At 36.2% G+C, this 22,666-nt stretch overlaps 1 protein-coding gene across 2 annotated transcripts; it reads left to right on the top strand.

Moving 5' to 3' along the window:
- Window positions 1-6,277: 6,277 nt before the first annotated feature.
- Window positions 6,278-14,393, top strand: LOC120114572 (lysine-specific demethylase REF6-like). Of its 2 annotated transcripts, none has more exons than XM_039135455.1 (7): window positions 6,278-7,370; window positions 8,242-8,320; window positions 8,633-8,700; window positions 8,775-8,925; window positions 9,655-10,352; window positions 10,885-11,610; window positions 12,135-14,393. In XM_039135455.1, the coding sequence occupies exons 1-7, from the start codon at window positions 6,524-6,526 to the stop codon at window positions 14,321-14,323; spliced, it is 4,758 nt and encodes a 1,585-aa protein (XP_038991386.1). In that variant the 5' UTR covers window positions 6,278-6,523; the 3' UTR covers window positions 14,324-14,393. The 2 variants fall into 2 exon arrangements, with proteins under 2 accessions (XP_038991386.1, XP_038991422.1); XM_039135491.1 differs by lacking the exon at window positions 6,278-7,370 and adding an exon at window positions 8,108-8,125.
- Window positions 14,394-22,666: the final 8,273 nt, after the last annotated feature.

A 22,666-nucleotide genomic window follows, 5' to 3' on the forward strand; every position in this document is an offset into this window, starting at 1 on the left:
CTGAGAACCCTAGGGTGGCGAGTGTTGGAACTCGGTTGTGGACCTGGACGAGATAGTTTTACATGAAGGGGACATAAGTATGTATAGAAGTGACTCGTATCCTGTTATAAAATTCTCACGAGTCAATCGATCATAATATGAGGAGGTCGGTTATCATTCGCCTTCTCGGGAGGTCTATTGGGTACAAGGTACTGTAGAATAAGATTAAAGCTCTCTGAAAGCCACAAGGAAGTTTTCAAATGTTTGACTTGGACAATCATTATTACCTTGTACGCCTGGAAAACGAGGATGGTTATGTGATGGTTCTTTAGGATGGCCCGTGGGTTATTTTTGGTAGCTATTTGACTGTTCAGCCTAGAGTCGTTCGTTCAACACCTCGAAAGATTATCCGTCTTAAATCATAGCTAGGATTCGCCTCTCGGGACTCCCATACAGGTATTACTCTAAAGCTCTTTTTGGCGTCTTGGTTCCGGAAATTGGTAAAGTGGTTAAGGTTGATTATAACACGAAAATAGGGGAGCGGGAGCAGGGTAAGTTTGCACGTTTAGCAATTTTGGTTGATATGAGTAAGCCTCTACTGCCATGTATTGGGGTCAATGGATTTCTTCAGCATATTGAATATGAAGGTTTAACTAATATTTGTTTTAAATATGGGATTTACGGGCATCATCAGGAAGGGTGCGGGTGTAGCTCCAGTGCAGGACCCTCTGATTCCACGACTTTTGTCGTGACAACACCCGTGGATCCTAAACTTTCGGGTGATTTTTGTCCAATGATGGTGGCTGCTTACCATAAATATCTCCTTCAGAAGATTTTCGATAAGTCAAAAAGTGGTCATGAAAATATTTCCAAATCCAAGTTTGATGTTTTAACGTCGAGGGGTGTGGAAGGAGAGAGAGAGAATGTCGCTCCTGCTACCCAAGTTAAATATGTGTCAACTATGAAGGGTAAGGAGAAATTTCAGGTAGCACTTTCGTGGCTGTACCGTTGAAAGGCATTCAGATCTTGCAAAAGAATAGCCTACCATTGTCGTGTTCGGTACCTTTAGAAGATATCACCAACCAGATGGTGGATTCGAATCAGGAGCCAGTTCAAGTTTTTTCGTCACATCGAATGTTCAGGTGGTGAAATCGGGGTCTGATAGTCATGTGGTCTTCAAAAAAATCAAGTATATTGTCCCGGAGTAGCATTGGAAAGTAGACCCTGATTACAAAAGCAGTTTTAGTTTTAAGACCCTGGAGAGGCCTCTTCTCGCTGACTGGGTACAAACGGTTGTTTGAAGCTGACTGTGATGGTATCGAAAGTAGCAGTCGAGATGGACAGCAGGCTCAGGGTGAAAGGTTATAATCTGATTTTGAGAACCCCGGTGATATCATAGGCGAGGTTCATTCGAATTTTGGAGTTAACGTTCTTCCCCAACATTCCCCGACCCATGTTTAATTATTTTTTTTGGAATTGTCATGGGGCGAGAAACCCCTTTTTTCGACGTGTTTTTAAGCATTTTATGTTGACTGTTTACCCTCAGATTGTAGTGCACTCAGAAACTCATATAAGTGGTGACCGTGCAGATTCAGTGATTAAGAAGCTTGGGTTTCTAACTCCTTTCGCATTGAAGCTTAGGGTTTCAGTGGTGGTATTTGGGTTCTGTGGAAGCCTTCTATTCAGCTAGAGGTTATTCATGTTTCAGCTCAGTTTATCCATGCTTGAGTTACCCATGCAGATTTCCAACGATCGTTCCTTTTGACAGCGGTTTATGGACATCCTTGCATTATAGTTCGAAAGTTTTTATGGAATTCGTTGGGTGATTTGAACCCTAGCATGGATTCCAGGACGTTCTGGGATTAGCAGAAGTTCCAATAATTTTAGTTTTAACAATGCTCTCCTCTATATGAACTATCATGGTTCTCCTTTTACATGGGCCCATGGTAATCTTCACCAGTACCTTGATCGATGTCTTGTGAATTCTACTTGGAATAATATGACCATTTTCTTCGAGGTGTTTTATCTGGATAGGTTGGGGTCTGACCACTGCCCTATATTGTTACGAATTTTGGAACCTCGAGCTTCTTCATCTTCATTCCTATTCTATTTTCAGCCCTTTTGACAAGAGAATCGGGAGATTCAAGAACTAATTCGGGATGGTTAGAACCATGAGCTTAACGTTATGTCGAACCTCGTTGCCCTTCAATCGAAGCTCCTTGATTAGAACTCTTTGAATCTTAGAGAAATTAGTAAGAGACAACGTCGGTTGTTTGCTTGGTTACGTGGTATTGCAAAAGCCCTTGATGTTTGCCAATCTCCGTTCCTTTTGAATTTGAAATCTCAATTGAAGTAGGAATCGGAAAATGTGCTTCACATTGAAGAGTGTATCTGTTTTCAAAAATCCATGCTCGGATTAAAAGTCGTCGAAAGCACAACTCTGTTCAGGCTTTGAAAGACGGTTCTGGTAATTGGTGTTTTGATCAGCAAATTCTCAAGAACCATGTGGTAACCTATTTCAGGAATCTTTTTTCGAGTGAGAGCTCCGGGGGTTATTTGCATAATATCCGAGGTAATTTCTTTCAATACACTGATTCTGAATTATGTTCTCTCGCTTATATGATATCTGATGAAGAGATTAAGAAATTAGTTATGGAGATGCATTCAACTAAGGCATCGGAGGTGGATGATTTTCATTCTTTGTTCTTCCAGCGTAATTGGGAAACAGTAGTCGTGATGTCTGCAGATTAGTTCGAGAGAGTTTCATCCGGGGTTAATTTATAGACTTCTTCTCCTGAAAGTTTTGCTCATTTTCGACCTATAAGTTTATGCACAGTTCCTTAAAAAATTATCACGAAGACAATTGTCAATCGATTGAAGTCATTTCTCCCAAAATGGGTCTCTGAAATCCAAACGATTTTTGTTCCGGGAGGAGTATTTCGGATAATATAATAATTGCGCAAGAGGTTATTCACTCAATGAAGAGGAAGCAGGGTCGTGTAGGCTGAATGACGATCAAGATAGATCTTGAAAAGGCCTATTATCGACTTGAATGGGCTTTTATTGATGACACTCTTAGAGAAATTAATTGTCAGGAAGCTTTGCGGCTTTTAATAATGTATTGTGTGTCTACTGCTTCGTCGCAGGTTATTTGGAATGGCTCTATGACTGATGTGTTCAAATTGTCTCGTGGTATTCAGCAAGGAGATCCACTCTCACCTTATTTGTTTGTCCTTTGCATGGATGGCGTTGCTCATGGAATTCAACGTGCTGTTAGGGAAGGTCACTGGAAGTCGGTTAAGCTAGCACGTAATGGTCATCCCCTTTCACATATATTCTTTGTCGATGATCTGGTGTTGTTTTTTGAAGCCTCTTTAGATAAGCTTGATGTTATCCAGAGGGTGCGAGGTGATTTTTGTGAAAGCTCTGGCCACAAAGTGAGTATTAACAAAATGAACATTTATTTTTCGCGTAATGTGGATGTATGTTTGCAGGATGACATTAGTGCGGGGTTTCAATTTACGCGAGTGGATGATATGGGTAAATATTCGGGTGTTCCTTTACTCCATAATAGAGTGACTTAGAACACTTATCAATATATTGTTCAAAAAGTGCGTGATCATTTGGGGGTTGGCAGGAAAAGTCTCTATCCTTGGTGGGACGGATTGTTCTGGCAAAATCAGTCCTATCTGCCCTTCCGTCGTATACAATGCAATCGTGCTATCAATCGAAACATACGTAATGAAATTGAGGCTATCATCTGTGGTTTATATGGGGAGACTCGGGTGAGGATCGAAGAGTGCATCTCATTCGATGGTCAGAGGTGTGTAAACCAAGTGATTTTGGGGGATTAGGTGTCAAGCGAATCCATATTCAGAATGAAGTGTTTCTTATAAAGATTGGATTTCGCTTGATTTCTCAGTGTCATCAACTGTGGGCTTGGGTTCTTTAGAGTAAATATAAAGTCCAAGATTTAGTCTCTTCTACCGTCGTTCGGCGTGGTTGTTCTAGGCTTTGGCAGGGAATCCAGGCAGTTTGGGACGAGGTCCGTGAGGGCTTAGTCTGGCATGTTGGTAACAGTGAGGCGATTGACTTCTGGCAAGACTGTTGGATGTCTGATACGGGTCCCCTTGATGCGATATGTTCCTCACATAAGGGGTTAGTGTATTCAGGTGCCAAGCTTAAAGATATGGTGCTCCCCTCGGATGATTGGAACTGGGGTTTATTGAATAGTTTACTTCCACAGCAGGCTCTTCTCTCTATTGCAGCAATACCGCCCCCCACTGCGAATGAAGTTGTTGATTACCCGAGTGGAGGTGGGATGTACAACACCGGTTTACCACTAAAAGCGTATATGTGCGGCGCGTGGGTCAGCTTGATAACGAAGGTGGCAAGCTTTGGAAGGTTGTGAATAAGTTTTGAGGTCTCCCCGTGTTCGTATTCTCCTTTGGCTTTTTTGTCAAGGACGTCTGCTATCAAATGAGGAGCGGGTTCGTCGTCATATGTTCAATGATCCTAGATGCTCTATTTGCGGAGCTAGCGGAGTCTTCCTCACACATTTTGTGTGAATGCATTATTGCTCGGGATACCTGGAGGGCGTTAGTTAAACCTAAACTTATTGATACGTTTTTAAGCATGGACATCCATAGTTGGGTGGAGGAAAACATTACACAACCTGCTCATTTTTCGATTGTTTCTACTGATTGGGATTTGCTCTTTGGTTCAATCGTTTGGTGTTTGTGGATCCATAGGAAGTGTGATTTTTGATTGAACCTTTTGTGCGACTGAATCGATTCTGGCTCAGAGTTTCTGTCTCCAGTCTAAAGCCGTCCATTCACTGGCGATCTGATCTCTGTTTCAGGGTGATTCTGCCCCGCTGAATCGCAATGTTGCTTGGCAGCCTCCTCTCCCCGGCTGGATGAAGGTTAATTCTAATGGAGAACATAACCCCAATTCTGGTTCGGCAACCTGTAGTGGTGTGCTAAGGGATAGTGAAGGAGCATGGATATCGGGGTTTGCTAAACTCATCGGGTGATGTTTGGCTTTTGAATCGGAAGTATGGGGTGTTTTTTAGAGTTTGTTGTTGGCCTGGGATCCCGACTTCCGCTCGGTAATCGTTGAATTAGATAATAAACTGATTTTTCATCTTCTCACTGGTCTGGGAGAGTGTCACCGCTCCTCGCTACACCATCGTATTGTTGCGTTGCTCACACGACAATGGCGGGTTCGTCTGGTTCATGTTCCGAGGGAATGTAACAAGATAGCTGATGGAATGACTCGCCTGGCATGGGGACTCTCATCTCCAGCTCTTCCACAGTCCTCCCCCAATTATTTATCCAGTTTTTTTTTTCTTTTTGAAGATAACTGCCACGGCAGCTGTGTCTAAACTTACTGCTTTCCTCTTTCCATTAAAAAAATCTAGCAAAATAAATAAACACAGAATTAAAATTTAATAGTGTATATTTTTTATACCAGTTGAATGTCATTTTTCGACTTGTATTTACCCAAATGATAATAAATAATGAGGGTGTTTTTGGTTCACGGAATGTAAGATTATCAGTGAAAATAAAAGATTATCATGGAATAGGATTACTGGGAATGTTGTATTTTGTGTTTTGGTTGATTTAGCAGGAATGTAAGGTTACCGTGTTTGGTTAAAAGAATAAAAGATTATTGGAATGTATATTTGACCAAGTTATCCTTATTATATATATTTGTTTTTTTAACAAGTTGAAAAATATTTATATATTTTCTTTAAAAAAATTAAATTTATAAAATTTATATAATTTTTTTTACAAAATTGAAAATATAAAAATGTTTAATGAAATGGTAAAATTTTATTTTAAACCATTAACTTTATATAAAATTTTAATAATAGATTTTTTTTTGTAAATCTAAAATATTTTAAAGATAAATTTGTAATTTAACTTTCGTAAAATTTTTATTATTTAATGACATAATAAGAATATTTTTAAAAGAAAAAAATTAAGGGCATTTTAGTCTAAAACGCTAGTAATCCAACAATACTTAAGGAAAAAGAGATAATGATATTTCGGGTAATATACCTAAAAAAATTTACTATTGGTAATTTAAGATTATCGGAAATGATATTCTCGACCAACCAAACGAAAAATATAAATTCTATTCCCATGAGAATCTCATATTCTCCTAACCAAATACACCTTGAAAGAGATGGTGGCCGGAAGGTAAATGAAAGAAAATGGCTGTCATTTTCTTAACTTTTAGTCCTCAAGTCCAAACCCAGAATAAATCCTCACGTCATATCCCATCCAGTTGCCCTTGCTTGCCTCTCTGCCCCTTCCTCTGTTCTTCATTAAAAAAGGGGGAAAAACAGAGGAAAAATAGAAAAGAAAACCCATTTTTCTCAGACTAAAAAAAAAGAGAGAAAATGGAAGCTTAGAGAGAATCTGAAAGCCTTTTTGTTTTGTTTCGTTTTTTTTTTCTAGTGAGCCTTCGTAATATGAACTTTTGTCAATGATTACCCAAACCATACCCACACAGAGATTCACTACTCTTCATTTCCATGGCTCATTCATCAGAGCAAAGTCAAGAGGTGTTTTCATGGCTGAAATCCATGCCTTTAGCTCCGGAGTATATGCCTTCTTTTGCAGAGTTTCAAGATCCAATTGCATACATTTTCAAGATCGAAAAGGAGGCTTCCCAGTATGGAATCTGCAAAATCATACCCCCAGTGCCACCCGATCCTAAAAAGACTGCAATAAGGAACCTCAATTGTTCCCTTTTGGCTCGTGCCGCAGCTAATGCAAGCCCCGATTCGAAACCAGTAGCCACATTCACTACCTGCCAGCAGCAGATCGGGTTCTGCCCCAGAAAGCCCCGTCCTGTTCAGAAATCCGTGTGGCAGAGTGGGGAGTACTACACGTTCCAAGAATTCGAAGCCAAAGCCAAGAGTTTCGAGAGGAGTTACTTGAAGAAACACAGCAAAAAGGGCACCCTTTCTGCTCTAGAAGTCGAAACCCTTTTTTGGAAAGCAACGGTTGATAAACCCGCCATGGTTGAGTATGCTAACGACATTCCTGGTTCGGCTTTTGTGCCGTTGAATATGAGAGAAGCAGGGGAAGGGGTTACAGTGGGGGAAACGCCTTGGAATATGAGAGCTGTTTCGAGGGCAAAGGGATCGTTGTTAAGGTTCATGAAGGAGGAGATTCCCGGGGTTACTTCCCCTATGGTCTACCTCGCAATGCTGTTCAGTTGGTTCGCTTGGCATGTTGAGGATCATGACTTGCATAGCTTGAATTATTTGCACATGGGCGCTGGGAAGACTTGGTATGGTGTTCCGAGGGAAGCCGCGGTCGCTTTCGAGGAGGTCGTCAGGGTTGAGGGCTATGGAGGGGAGTTCAATCCTCTTGGTGAGTTTTAATGAACTATTGATCATGTTTCCTCTGTTTCATAGCTGTCTCTGCATATATATAAGTAGTAGCCCATATAGGATAACAATGGTGTGATCAACTAGTCTGAGAAAAATGAGGAATTGACTTAATATATTAGGTGCTCGAATTTGACTTCTTGTTGAATGGGTCAACAGAGCTTTTGTGTGTCAATGGAGGTGATTCAACCCTCTTAGTGAGTTCAGTGAACTATTAATTAATGCTCTCTCCTCTGTTTCTTCGCTAGCTACGTGTGAAATACTTTGTGTTCTGCTGACTCTGCATATGTAAGCAGTAGCCTTTATAGGATAACATCAGTGTGATTGACTAGTTTGAACGAAGAAGGAATTAACTTAAAAGGCTATGCTCGAATTTGACTTCTTGTCAAACAGTGTCAATGGAGGTTTTGAAGTGGTTTTAGTTATCAGTTTCATTGTGTGTCAATGAAGGGGATTCAATCCTCTTGTTGAGTTTAGTGCTATTAACTCTTTTTCCTCTGTTTCTTTGCTAGCTACATGTGAAACAAATACTTTGTGTGGACTATGCATATGTAAGTAGTATCCCATATAGGATATCATTGGTGAGATTGACCAGTTTGAGAAATCGAAGAAATAATTCAATAAACTGGATGATCGAATTTGACTCCTCCTTCAACAATGTCAATCAATGGAGCTTTTTTAAGTGGGTTTTATTATCTTTTAGCTGGTGTTTCAATGGAGGGGAGTTCAATCCTCTTGGTCGGTTTGGTGAATTAATTGTGTTTCCTCTGTTTCTTCGCTTGTGGTACTGATATTGTATCTTTTCGCAAATATGCCAACTGAGCAAATGTCACTTTCTATTTTTCATGTGTTAGTTACTTTTTCTACTCTTGGTGAGAAGACCACAGTGATGTCTCCTGAAGTATTTGTTCAAGCCGGGATACCATGCTGCAGGTAAAGTTACCTCATATTCTTTTGCACTATCAAGTAATCTTAGATTCAATTCAAATCCTAAATTACTACTTGCGATCCTTACACTGCACATCTTTTGGCTTGTGTTTTGTTTTCATCTCATTCTATAAGTATTTGAATTCTGTTTTTGTTCTTTTAAATTAAATTTGCGCCCAATCCTTTTCCCCTTATCTTAGAAAAGATGATATATTTAGAAGTTCCCATGAAATACTTGAAACTGGAATCTATTCTCATAACGTCTTGGTGAGGATGGTTCTCTATAACTTTCTATCATTAACGGTATTCTGAAATCAGGTTAGTGCAAAATGCTGGGGAGTTTGTTGTCACTTTCCCGAGAGCCTATCATTCAGGGTTCAGTCATGGTGAGAATCTTTCGAATTTCTATAGTTGCAATTTTAGGAGGGAGCTAATTTCCTTTATATGTTTTTTGGGTTAGGATTTAACTTTGGAGAGGCGGCTAATATTGCAACTCCAGAATGGTTGAGAGTGGCCACGTATGCTGCGATTCGAAGGGCTTCAATCAATTACCCTCCAATGGTCTCTCATTTCCAGTTGCTTTATGATCTCGCACTTGAATTATGTTCTAGGTATGTGACTTGTTTCTATTGTAAATGCAGTATGATTTATCTGATGCTTGGGTTTCTTCATTTCTTGATGCATTCTGCCTTCTCAATCTAATATAGCTGAAACTCTGATGCTTTTACTTTAAACATTATTGCAACTCATGTTAATATGCATATGGAAACCGGCTAGTTGATCTTCTCTTGCTCTTGGTTATGATTGGAACTCTGTGTTATTAATTTTATTTTTTAAAATCCTGCTACTTTGTTGCTCTAAGTCGTGAATATGCTAGTTTTTCATAGCAATACGCTGACGCTGCTATCTGGCCACTATGTTCGTATATGTGGTCAACATTGGCCACTATGCCTGGATTTTTTTTTTTTTTGAAGTACCTGCATCCAACACCTGTGCCCGACTCATGTATATAGAGATATGATATCCTCCCAATACATGGAAAAACTTAGAAAAATCTAACCATACCTGTGTTAGATACATACCCATATTCGACATTCACACCCTAGTTCGAATAACTTAATATTAAAATATTGGGGAGTCTAAGAAACATACTCATTTTAGTTTTATTTCTTGTTGTTGGAGTTAAGTTTCAGACATTGGGAAAGAAATCTGTGAATATCTATTAGCAATTTCAAAATTTGTACCGAAAGTTGCTTGTAGAATACTGACCTGCAATAAATTGAGAGTGATAACTTTTATTATGCACCTTTTCCTCATTCTTTTTAGGTTTCTCCTTGCAGGATATCTATGAGCATCAGTGCTAAACCAAAGAGTTCTCGACTAAAGGATAAGAAAAAAACTGAAGGAGAAAACTTGGTTAAAGAATTATTTGTGCAGGATTTAATACAGAACAATAAACTACTACATATTCTTGGAAAAGGATCTGCAGTGGTACCACTTCCCAAAAGCTCTTCTGACATTTCTCTTTGTTCAGATTCACGAGTTGCATCCCAATTAAGAATAAACCCGAGGATGTCACTTGGTTTATGCAACTACAAGGAAATAGTCAAATCATCCAAAGATGTAGGCTCCAATGCGAATACGCTAGGTTGGAAAGAAGAAATCAATGGAATAAAAGGTTTCTATTCAGTGAAAGGAAAACTTGAATCGATATATGAAGGTTACCGGGATTCTTCTTTTAGTGGAAATGACTATTCATATAGACTGCCCTCAAAGACCTTGAACACGGTCATGGAAAAAGACGGTGCCATTCAAGATGATGCGTTGCCAGATCAGAGGCTGTTTTCATGCGTCACATGTGGAATATTGTGCTTTGCCTGTGTTGCCGTTCTTCAGCCAACAGACCAAGCGATTAGATACCTCATGTCAGCTGACTGTAGCTTTTTTAATGATTGGACTGTTGGTTCTAAAGTAAATCACGATGGGTTTGATGCTGCCCATGCTGATGCAATCACTTCCGAGCAAAATCCTTGTACAAGTATGTTATTTGTGGAAACTTTCTTTTATTCTCTGACCTTCATATGATTACATGCTAATCAAAGTAAATATATGTTCTCCATTTCTGTTTACGTATTCCTAGTGCTTATGGGACGATAGCTTTGTCTTTATGATGCATATTAGCAGTCTGATGAATGATTGTATGTAGACTAGCTTGGCATTTGGCTGAATTTCATTGGCTTCCTACGAGATATTATATCCAAATTGTAATAGAGATATGATAAATAAGGTAATGGGAATTTATGCCTCGGTTTTATGTTTAGTCTTATGGCAATGGACTTGGGCGACTGAGTCATTTGGTTGCTCGTTTACTTGCATTTGAATAGGATGCAATAGTTTCCTTGTTTCAAGTTAAATTATGTATGCTGCATGATATCTGGATTGACCATATGCTTGTATACTGATCAGCATGCTTATCTGAGCTTTGGAATTCATATTTTATTCAAGAACTTTCTGCTACCTTTGCTGCAGGTTTGCCAAAAACATGATCTTTTTTCCCCTTTCCATTACAGATAAAATGAATAAGCGTGCTCCGAATTCTTTTTATGATGTCTCTGTTCAGTCTGTTGACTCCAAGTATCGGGTGGGAGATTGGAGAAACCAAGGGATGGAAGATACTGTAAAACAGGGAGAGACTTCTGCTCTTGGTCTATTAGCTTCTACATATGGAGATTCATCTGATTCTGAAATAGATCATGCTGAACCAAATTTTACCATCTTTCGTGACGCGACAAAGATAAACTCTGCAAATGTGTCCCCAGAAAGTAAAATTCAGCGTAATGATTCTGCTTTATCTCCTGATGCGAATAAGAGCCGCAATCCCTCATTACCAACAGCTGATTCTGAGGAGGAAGCTCCTCTCCATGTTGGTCATTGCTTTTCCAAATTTGGATCTGGAAGAGTTGACATCATGAATCAGAGCACTCAAACATTTGACCCTTCTGTCGAGTTTAAAACCGATAAATTTATTTCAAGAAGATCCAATGGTTTGGAGGATAAGTTTAGAGATCAAAGCACAGCGTCGCATGCTAATCCAAGTCCGTCTCCAGCCACTCACAGCGCGGAGAAAATGAGGTTTAGAAAGGCTGTACCGATGGAGAATGCCGATATTCCATTTGTTCGAAGATCAGATGAAGATTCTCCTCAAATGCATGTCTTCTGTCTCGAGCATGCTGTAGAAGTTGAACAGCAGCTTCGTCAAATCGGCGGAGTGCATGTATTTCTCCTTTGTCATCCAGGTACATTTTGGCATACGATATAAGCAAATCGATATTTTGACATCCGCTTACACTCCGCTTCCTCACCCTTCCCCAAAAGGGAGAAAACAAAAAGAAATCAGGAGATACTACATTTTGTGAATTAATCTGCATTTCCTTATGTTTCTATATCATGTGCAACACTTTTTTTTTTTGTCACTGCATGCGAGTAAATATGTCGAGTAGGTAGTGATAAATACGAAGTCCTCTATTTAACCTTTCCACACTTTTATGTCGAGATTATTGATACACATGGAAGAGAATTGTGGAAGGTTCACCTCTATTTTATAATCAACGTGAGGCACCATGCACCAGGCAACTTGTCCCTCTTGTTTCTTCGAATTTCAACAACTTCGTTTCGGGCCTGGGGAAAGTCTCCTGTTACTGGTTATTATTATGTGCATGATTTGCATCTTTCAGAAACCAAATAAACATTTTTAGCAATTAACTGTTTTAGATTCTTTTCTTTCACATCGATTACAATTATTATGTATGAAACATTGCAGAGTATCCCAAAATAGAAGCAGAAGCGAAGTTGGTGGCTAAAGAACTTGGAATTGATCATCTCTGGAATGACATCTTATATGCGGATGCTACTAAGAATGACGAAGAACAGATCCAGTCAGCTCTTGATAGTGAGGATGCTATACCTGGGAATGGGGACTGGGCCGTAAAGCTTGGTATAAACCTATTTTACAGTGCCAATCTTAGCCGCTCTACATTATACAGTAAACAGATGCCATACAATTGTGTTATATACTCTGTGTTTGGCCGTAATTCTCCTGCTACCTCACCAACAAAGTTGAATGTGTACGGTAGGAGGACCAGCAGGACGAGAAAAGTAGTGGCTGGAAAATGGTGTGGTAAAGTCTGGATGTCGAATCAGGTTCATCCATTTTTAGCACAAAAGGATCCCGAGGAACTAGAGCAAGAACAAAACTTCCATGCTTGGGCGACTTCGGATGAAAATGTTGAGAGGAAACCGGAAAACGTTCGGAAAGCCGAAACAGCAAAGGTGGTTAATAGGAAGGGAAAAAAGAGGGCGGAGATCGCAGCTAACAAGAAAGTGAAATGCTTTGAGCTGCAGGGTGCTGTTTCGGATGATTCGTTGGATGCAGGTTCTCTTAGGCAGCAACGGGTAATTTTTAGAGGCAAGAACCGTAGACTGGTTGAGAAAGAAGAGGCAATTTCATGTGATCTGCTTGAGGATGATTCTCTACTGCAGCACTGGAATCCCTCGAGGATAAAAGCGGCAAATTTTATTGAAAGAGATGATGCGGAATCGGAGGATGAAAAAGAGGATTCTACCCATCAGCATCAACAGTGCAATCTCAGAGGCAAGCATTGCAACTCTATTGAAGAAGATGAAGTTTCTGGAGACTCACTCGTTGAAAGTTCTCTTAAGCAGCGTAAGAGAGTTCCTAGAAGCTGGCTGGCCAAATTTTCAGACGGAGAAACGGTTGTGTACAATGATGAACAAGAAGAAATTTCTCATTTGCAGCGTCGGAGGATCCCAAGAGGCAAGCAAATGAAGTCAGCCAAGAGGAATGCCACAGTCTCAAAAATAATGCGTAAAGACAAACAAAGAAAGCTTCTCGAGAGCGATGATGCAATGTCAGACGAAGATTCGGATGGTGACTCTCAGAATCTGCTTAGGGGGATTCTGAGAGGCAAGCAAATGAAGTGCATGGAAAGAGATGATGAGTTTTCAGATGATTCCGTCGAGAATAGTCCTAAACAGAAGCATCGGAGGGTTCTTAGTAGCAAAGCAGCCAAATTTAGTGATAGGAGGGTTCGTAGAAATCAGCTAACTGAGTTTATTGAGAGGGAAGATGCAGTTTCATCAGATTCTACAGATAACAGTCCTCTTCGGCAGCCTCGGAGGACCCCGAGAAGTAATCAAACCAAGATTCTTGAGATGGAAGATGCAGTTTCAGATGATTCATTGTATGGTACTTCTCATCAATCAAAAAAGAGTCTTAGAAGCGGAAAGAGGAAAGCCCCAACGCCACGAAAAGTAAAACAAGAAACCTCTAGGAATGTGAAACGAGCGAAAGGTCTGTCAACAAAACAAGTAGTCTCTCAGCAAGTGAAACAAGAGACTCCTCGTACTTGGAACACCAGAATTAAGCGAAGTGCTAGACAGTGCAATTCATCTGATGAAGACGAGACTGAAGGTGGACCAAACACACGCTTAAGGAAAAGAAACCGAAAGCCTCTGAGAGAGCCGGGAACAAAACCGAAAGAGAAGCAATCCAGTAAGAAGAAATTGAAGAATGCTTTGAATTCGAAAAACGAAGCAGGTCACAACGCTGCAAAAGTAAGAAATGAAGAAGCGGAATACCAGTGCGACATCGAAGGCTGCTCGATGAGTTTCGGCTCAAAACAAGCGATGCTCATGCACAAAAGAAACAATTGTCCTGTCAAAGGGTGTGGGAAGAAGTTCTTCTCACACAAATATCTGGTTCAGCATCGTCGAGTTCATCTAGATGATCGGCCTCTTAAATGCCCATGGAAGGGCTGCAAGATGTCATTCAAGTGGGCATGGGCTCGAACCGAACATATTAGGGTTCACACAGGTGCTCGTCCTTACCTATGCGCCGAGGAAGGCTGCGGTCAGACATTTCGTTTCGTGTCGGATTTCAGTCGTCACAAGCGGAAGACTGGGCATGTAGGAAAGAAAGGTAGACAATAATTCGAAGGAAGAGAACTGTAATTTTAATATTTTTAATGAAACCTGCTAATCAACTGGGGTTAGTATTTCACCATTGTTGTCATTAAGAGAAGTGTTAATTATGGTCAATCCTGGGATTTCATTTAGTCCATTCATTGACTTGCAAACAGAGCATTGAACCAGATTCTCATTTCTCTCTCTTTTTACCGCCTTGGATGTTGCATCAAAACATATATTTCATCATTATAATAGCAGTTAGGGGTGAGTAAAATGACTAAAAATTTGATCGTTTTGACTCGATTCAATCCAAAAAACTTGATTTGAATTAATTTGACTCATAATTTTATAAATTCGATTTGACTTAAAAAAAATTAGATTCGAGTAATAAAATAAACTCTAATAGTATGTCAAAAGTTTTAGTAAATAATTAATTGATTCTCAAGACATTTCACATATAAAATCATTCATATGAGAAATATCAATGTATCATCACTAAATTCTATATTGGACAGTTCATACCTAAAACATTCTTATATTGTGCAATAAAATACCATATAAAAGTGTATTGTGTAATTCATACCCAAAATCATTTAATAAATAAATCAATATAAAAATATATCATAAAATAATTTAAATCATTTTCATTCAAAAACATTATATTGTGCAATAAAATACCATATAAAAGTGTATTGTGTAATTCATACCCAAAATCATTTAATAAATAAATCAATATAAAAATATATCATAAAATAATTTAAATCATTTTCATTCAAAAACATTCGAGGTTGGCTTATCGCAAGCCGCAAGCCATTCTCGTATCATATATAAAATAAGATGCCCTCACTTGATGTCTCACTTGTGTACCTTAATGTTATTATCGCTTTCACTCTCGAACTTTGTCATTTCCTTTCAATTCGCTTTGGTCTCAATTTCAATCACTACCTACATATAAATTTTCAAATTTATATTAGTACTTTAACTAACGTAATAAGCTCATATTCGTATAACAATTCTAAAAATGAAATCAATACTTATTCGATGCAAATTTCTTTCACCCAATCAAAGTTAACTTTAACTCCTTCAAATTAACCTTTCAAGTTCCTCAATTAATCATTCATCACAATAATTCACTTAACTTTTCAACATTTCATATTTAATAACCAATAAACTTTTCTTTAAATCTAACCCAACATTTCAAAAACATTCATAGTAGTCCTTTGATATTCACTTTAATTCCTTATCAATCACCATATTCAACAATTTTTCAATACTTTCAAATTAGTACGTCACACTTATACTAATTTCCATTTCAAGCTTAACTTTCATGCACTGAGCATTTTAGTCCCTAAACTTTAACAACCTTCCAAATCAATCCAATTCCATATTCCATCATTCTAGTATTAATTTTTTAACATATTACCTCAACTTTCAGGCAATTGTATTTCAATCTTTCAATTTCCCTAAATTTGTGAAAAGGTCCTTACAACCTAACAAAATTTCAAAATGGTCCAAAACATATTCCAAAGCGTGTAGAATCATTCTCATATCCACTCTAACACTTATAATTTTTTTTATATTTTTCCCCAATAAACTTCATCATGGTCGAATGTATATATAGGGTTTTAGCAAAATTTTCACTTTGATTCAAACATAATTTCAAGCTCCTAACATCATTTCTACATCATTTTCATATCAAATTCAATCCAAATTCAACATTTCTTCATGAATATCCAAGGTAGCCGAATCTTATATAAAGAATTCCGAGTGTTTTCAATCATCCTATAAGCTTAGAAATGATTCTACAACACTCCTAACATCATAATCTAATCTTATTTCAATGAATTCTAACTTCCCCTTCATCCACCATAATCATCAATTCAACATTTCAAATAAGGAAACAATGAAATATTAACACCAAATGAAAGAGAATTTAATATATGTTACTTTTCTATTTCACAATTTAGTCCAAAAATCAACTAAAATGGCTTAAAAATCAAATTGAAAACTCCCTTACCTTTGCTATAGAGTTTACGACACCACAAGGAGGAAGAAGAAGTTTTCTTGAATTTTCTCCAAAAAAATCTACTACACATGGCTTAAAACTAATTTAAAATGAATTTAAAATTCATTTTAGTCCAAAAATCATTTTTACCCTTAATGAATCTTGATATTTACCTCCTTGCCATGCTTTTATTACCTTTATTATATCATCATATAAATATAAAAATAATAGTTATTAATTTCCATCCTTTCCCTTCCAATTTATTCACTTTAACATGAAAAATCAACTTAATTACACTGACCCATATTAAATTCCACTGATTAAAAATATTAATATAATATTTATAACCCCATAATATCATCTTTCAAGTTTTTGTAAACTTTCGGTTCAATCCGGTTATCTGAATATTTTACCGAATTTTATCGCTTCATAGCTTTTTACACAAACTCCGGATCAAAATCTGAATTTCATAAAAACATTATTCTTCAATATGAACTATTCATTTATGAAATAAAAATTCTTTTTGGGAAAATTACCATTATGGTCCTTGAACTTTACCAAATTTCTACTTTGGCCACCAAACTTTCAAATTTACATGTGGCCACATGCCAAATTTTTGGGTATTGCACTCTTATTGGAGGAAAATAAATATATTAAATTAAGAAAATTAATATAAATTTAGTCCACCAATTGAACGATGACACGTGTCATGGCGTCTCCTGATTCGAGGGTTAAATTTATTTTAATTTATTAAAAATAGGACCAAATTGAATGGATATATAAATAATAGGTATCGATTGTGTAATTATACCAAAATATTTTAACTGCCACATCATCACCTTCGTTAAATGTTAACAGCGGGTGGCTTGATTGAAGCATTTAAATAGTTGGGTGGTCTGATTGATCAAATCGAAAAATCGGTGGTCAAAATTATTTTTTACCATAGTTGATTGGTCACCCGAGTAGTTTACCCAAAAGTTTAAAGTTGAGCTTGATTCGATTCTAAATTTTACATACTTAAATTTGTCAAACTCGACTAAAACTTGAAATAAAAAATTGAAGCTTGACTCGATTTAGAAGTTCGTGTGTTTAAAATTTTCAATATCGATTTAAAATAAAAAATTGAAACTCGACTTGAATTCAAAAAACTTAGACTTGAATTCAAAAAAACTTAAACTTGAAACAATCTCAAACTCAAGTTCGATTCAAGCTCAAACTCAAATTCAAACATAAACCTTAAGTATATGATAACCTTATATTATATTTTCTGGAAAAAAAACAATATTTGAATATTAATTTTATTAATAATTTAATTTTTTAAAGTTAAAGTTTTAATTAGAATTACTCATAAACTTTTTGAGTCTTTATCAAGTAACTCATTTCGACTCGTTAAGAACTTGAGTCAAGTCCTTTAAAAACACATGCATATCTTACAAAACTAGAATCTCAAGAAAAAATAAGACTCTAAATGGATTCAAAATTTTAGATTAGATGTGTGTCAAACAAATTTTATAATAATAAAATGGAAGTAAAGTTGTGGATGAACTCAAATTGGTTATAACTAAGGGTGTTCATGATTGGTTAATTGTACCGTTTAGCTTAAACGATCGGTTAACTTATAATGGATAATAAATTTTGTTAATCATAACCTAACATTAAGAAATGGTTAACTACTAACAGCTAACCGTCATTAACGAATCGGTTAAAAGATAACTTATGATTAACCTATTACATTTTTTCAAACATAACACATTTTCAAAATTTCATAAATTTACGATGATGGAAACATATAGATTTTGTAAAAATATTATTTATTTGTTTATAAATGTATTATATATATATTATGAGGTATATTCATTTTTTTACAGTTTAAAATCTTACGTGCATGTTTATATTTTGCAATTTAAAATCATGTATTTCTTCCATCTATTTGATTTAATGTGATCCTATATAAGATAAATATGATAACTAAAAAACATGAGAAACTATTTTTATTTTATTTCTAAGTCTATTCTCTATAAAATATAATTAATTGATTGTAATTTATTAACGATTAACTGATGGTTAACCATTTATTAAAATTTATTAACTATAACCGTTATTCAATATTTTTAGTAGTTCGGTTAACCGAAATTGTTTAACTTTAATGGTTTGGTATAACCTATAAACTATAACATTTTGATTGGTTAATGGTTATGGTTAACGATAACGGATTAATTTGAAAACCTTTTTTGGCCTAATACCCCAAGAGGATCAATTATATGGGGTATTGGGCCTAACCAGAATTAATTTTGGAGAATACAAAATTTTCTATCGAGGCCTCGGATATTATTAATTGGTTCCTGTAAGCACCAATTCTTTTACAGAAATTAATAAAAAAAAAGGGGTCATACACTGCACCAACTGCCCATGCCCTGCCAGCTCCACGCTCCTGCCACCAACCACCATGCCCTGCCATGCCCCGGTTGTAGCTGATCACCATACCCTGCTGCACAAAGAAGAAAATTAACATTGTCAGGGGGTTTGGTTTGTTTTTTATTATTGTAAATCAGACTATCAAACCCAAAATAATGAGGGATGTAAAGACCAACAACGAATCAAATAAAAAAATAGATTAGTTTGAGTAAAAAAATACACAGAAGGTTGCTTTTGGGTTCTTCATTTTCCAATAACTTTCTTCATCCTTGTTTTTTTCCAAATAGAAATAAAGGTGAGAGAGGGAGCCTTTTACCTGCATCGTTCGGAGTCCCTCACCATAGCTTAGGTCGCTGAGGTTGGGAGTTGAAGCGTCGGTGAGTGAAAACTTTAAAGGAGGGTTCAATCATTTTTTTGGGTTTCTTTTGCGTTTAGAATGGGACCCGACCACTGATGGTGGTGGTCGGGGTTACTCCTCACCAAGTTACGACATCTTTAGGGGGTTGGGGGTTTTTGGTCGAAGAATAAAAGAAGAGGAAAGCTTTTTTGGTTTGTTCAACCTTTACCGGGGTTGAAAGGAGGTGGAACGCCATCGTTGGGCAGTGGTCAAGCTTGATTTGGGGCGAGGGTCGTCGGTCGTATAAAGGAGAAAGGGGAGAGAGTTGAGAGAAATGAATGAAAAAATAAAGATTTTTTTTGGGTTTCACGTGTTTTTGGAAAATAAAATGGGGGTTTAAATTACAAAAACTTTTGGGTAAATCACGCACCAGGTCCCCAACTTCTAGGTGTTTTTTGTTTTGTTCAATTATTTTAGGGTCAAATCACAGTTCAGGTCCTCACAGTTTCAGCGTGTTTTACATTTTGGTAACTATCAGGGTAAAATCATCTTTAAGCTCCCCGTATTTTAGCTTCTTTTGTATTATGGTCATTTAGTTTGTTATTTATTTCGAATATGCATATGGATTTTATTAATGTTCGAATTTAGTCACTGTTTTTTATGTTTATTCATTTTAGCCATTGATTGAATTCTGCTTCTTATGTTATTAAGATTTGGATATGATATTTGCAATTTATTTATTTTAGTCACTGGTAGTTTATGATTTAGCTACTGTTATTTTAATTTTTGCATCTTGGTCACTGTTTATTTCTTATTTAACTACTAACTTTTATTTTCTTTTCATTTTAGTCAATGTAATTAGATTTTATACAATTAGGTCCTTGTACTTATTTTTTTTTTCATTTTATGTTGTTTTGATTTTAAGAACTTTAATTTCATTTATTTACATTTGAATACTTTTCATATATTGCAATTTACTTACATCCCTCTATTATTTAAGCTTTAATATTTTGGCATTTTAATTTTTGTCATGATCATTTTAGTATCTATTTTCCTTTGTTTGTTTGTTTAACTTGATATTTATACTTTAAAGTATGCACTTGTTAATTTAGTCAAATTTTTCCAGCATTGAATAGCATTTACTTTTTTATCTTTGCTTTAATTTCCATTTATTTGTTCTTAATTAGTATTTTTAATTTTTAGTTTTTTTCATGTAAATTTGTTTGTGCATATAGATCTAGATATTTCGAATATATATGAAAGCCTCATAAGTATAACTCAATTGATTTCATAATTGGATTAAAGGTAGTATTTATTTATTTTTAAAATATTAAGAAAGGACCGTCTTAAAGTAACTAGATGTTCTATTTTGATATTTTAAAATAAATAAATACCCTACTAGAATAACCTAAAAAAAATTGAATATGCATAAATTAAACCAAAATGAAAAGAAAAGGAAATGTTCCTTTATTTAAACTTGTTGAGATATTTCGTCTAATTTTTATTAGAGATTTGGTATCGATACTTTTAAATAATAGAACATTCCTTATTTTTCTAATCATATATAATTTGGATTAATTGGTTTTTTATCTGGTCAAATCAAATTATTTTAATCTCAAATTCTTGGGAGAAATTGTTATATTCCTTTTATTTCAATTGGAAAGAGAAATATTCGTCCTAAATTATTTTAGGGATTATTTTCTTTTCGATTGAAAATATTTGGAATAATTTTATTCTTCCTTAGAATTTTTCGTTCAATAAACATTGTATGGTTGAATTTGGAATAATGAGATTGTAACTTAAATTTGTATTTGAATTCTTAGATTTCCGCTATTAGAGACAATTTATAATCGATGTGGTACCAATTTTGGGCATTGTGGGGTGCTTATCATTCGCCACACGTAATTGATCCCCAAACCTATTTTTTATTACCAAAAAAGAAAGAATCTCTAGTTACACGTAGACTGGTTTATCTTTTAAAATGATGTTATCTTAAAAACTTTTTTAAAAGGCGGTTTATGAGTATTCGAACTACCTAACCCAAAAGGTCGATGGTGAGTCCAAAACATTTCAAAACCTTTTCAAAGAAAAACCCCCAAGTCGTACTAGGTTTTCCCTCACCTGGGCGAAAAATGGTGTCGACAGCTTGGCGGCTCCGCTGGGGACTTAGAGGGTTAAGCCTTAAATCGATTATATATTGTCTCTATAGTTAGAAATTGAGAATTCGGTTTTATTTAATTTACAATTCCTTTGATTCCTTTCAATTGTTATTTAATTGTATATATTTGTATACTAATGTGTGTATTTGATTGATTTGCATATATTAAAGTCTTGGATTCACTTTAGTTCATTTTTTGTGGTTGTTTGTCAAAGGTTTGATAATTTCTCCTCACACACAACACGTGCATTGTATAACATAAGCTCTATACCCGAGATTTTCCTTTTAAGTGGGATTGAAAGCGGCGTCTTCGTGAGAATTTATTTTTCGTGTCAGACCTAGCAAGTAGCTTACGGGGTTCATATGCCCTATATCTTCCATAGAATTTATTCTCCGTGTCAGGCATAGGGAAATGTGCCCTCTTAAATTGAACTCGATCCGCTTAAGCCTATAATGGGTGAGGATGGAGGGTCTGGCTCACCTAAAGGGGTATCGACAAGGACAATTTGAGTACCTTTACTCCTAGAACCAAAACTTTGCATATAGTAAACTATAGAAACCCACTCGATCTAAGACCATTCTGAAATTCTGTCCATAGGTACCCAAATAAGTGTGCACAAAGGAAAAATGAACTCTAACCTTCCTCATTTAATTTATTCAATAGATTATTTTTGAATAAATTCATGTGAACTAGAAATTATGTGGTTAGGGTTTTAATTTCCTCTATGTGTTTTATTCACTGTATTTTATGGTTCATTTACCAGTTGAATTTAATCTTTTCATATTTCACTGACATACATTTCCTCTCTTTGATTATTATTTTTACTAACATATTTTCCTTGTCATGTTACTTTATTTTATACATAAACATGTTGTTAATACCCGAGTTATTTATCAAAATTAGAAGGCTTTTGAAACAATAACGCCACACGAAGGGGTGAATATTTTATTTGCTTTGACTTGTTGGGACATTGTGAGTTCTTTGAAAGTTGTTCTAGGATAATTACCTTGGAATTAACACATGTTTCATATATGTCATGCCATAGAAGATATTGATTCCCGAGTTAATAGTCGCATTAGAAGACTTTCAATACGACAATGTCACTTGAAGAGGTAGGATAGAAATACAAAAACGCATCAAGGGTCCAAAAGGGTGCTCCAAGAAATAGTTGAAGAGGTACATCAAGCTGTAATATATGAAGCTCAAATGATACAATAAAATAAGCTTTTCAAGGGTGCTACGACGATGTTGATACAACTAGCCGAAAATAAATAATATGTTTGAAGTCATCAAGCAACAATGATAGCTAACACGAGACAGTGGATGATGTCAGTCGCATATGGTCGCTCAACAAATGCATTTCTGGAAAAGAAGTCAAAGCGTTGGAATTTTTCATCAAGCCAAGGATAAAAGAAGATTTTTTCCTTGTATTTTCGATCAAAATTGAAGAA

Source organism: Hibiscus syriacus, unplaced genomic scaffold, assembly GCF_006381635.1.
Source record: "Hibiscus syriacus cultivar Baekdansim isolate YM2019G1 unplaced genomic scaffold, ASM638163v2 tig00000003_pilon, whole genome shotgun sequence".
In the NCBI taxonomy this organism is placed as follows: Eukaryota; Viridiplantae; Streptophyta; class Magnoliopsida; order Malvales; family Malvaceae; genus Hibiscus; species Hibiscus syriacus.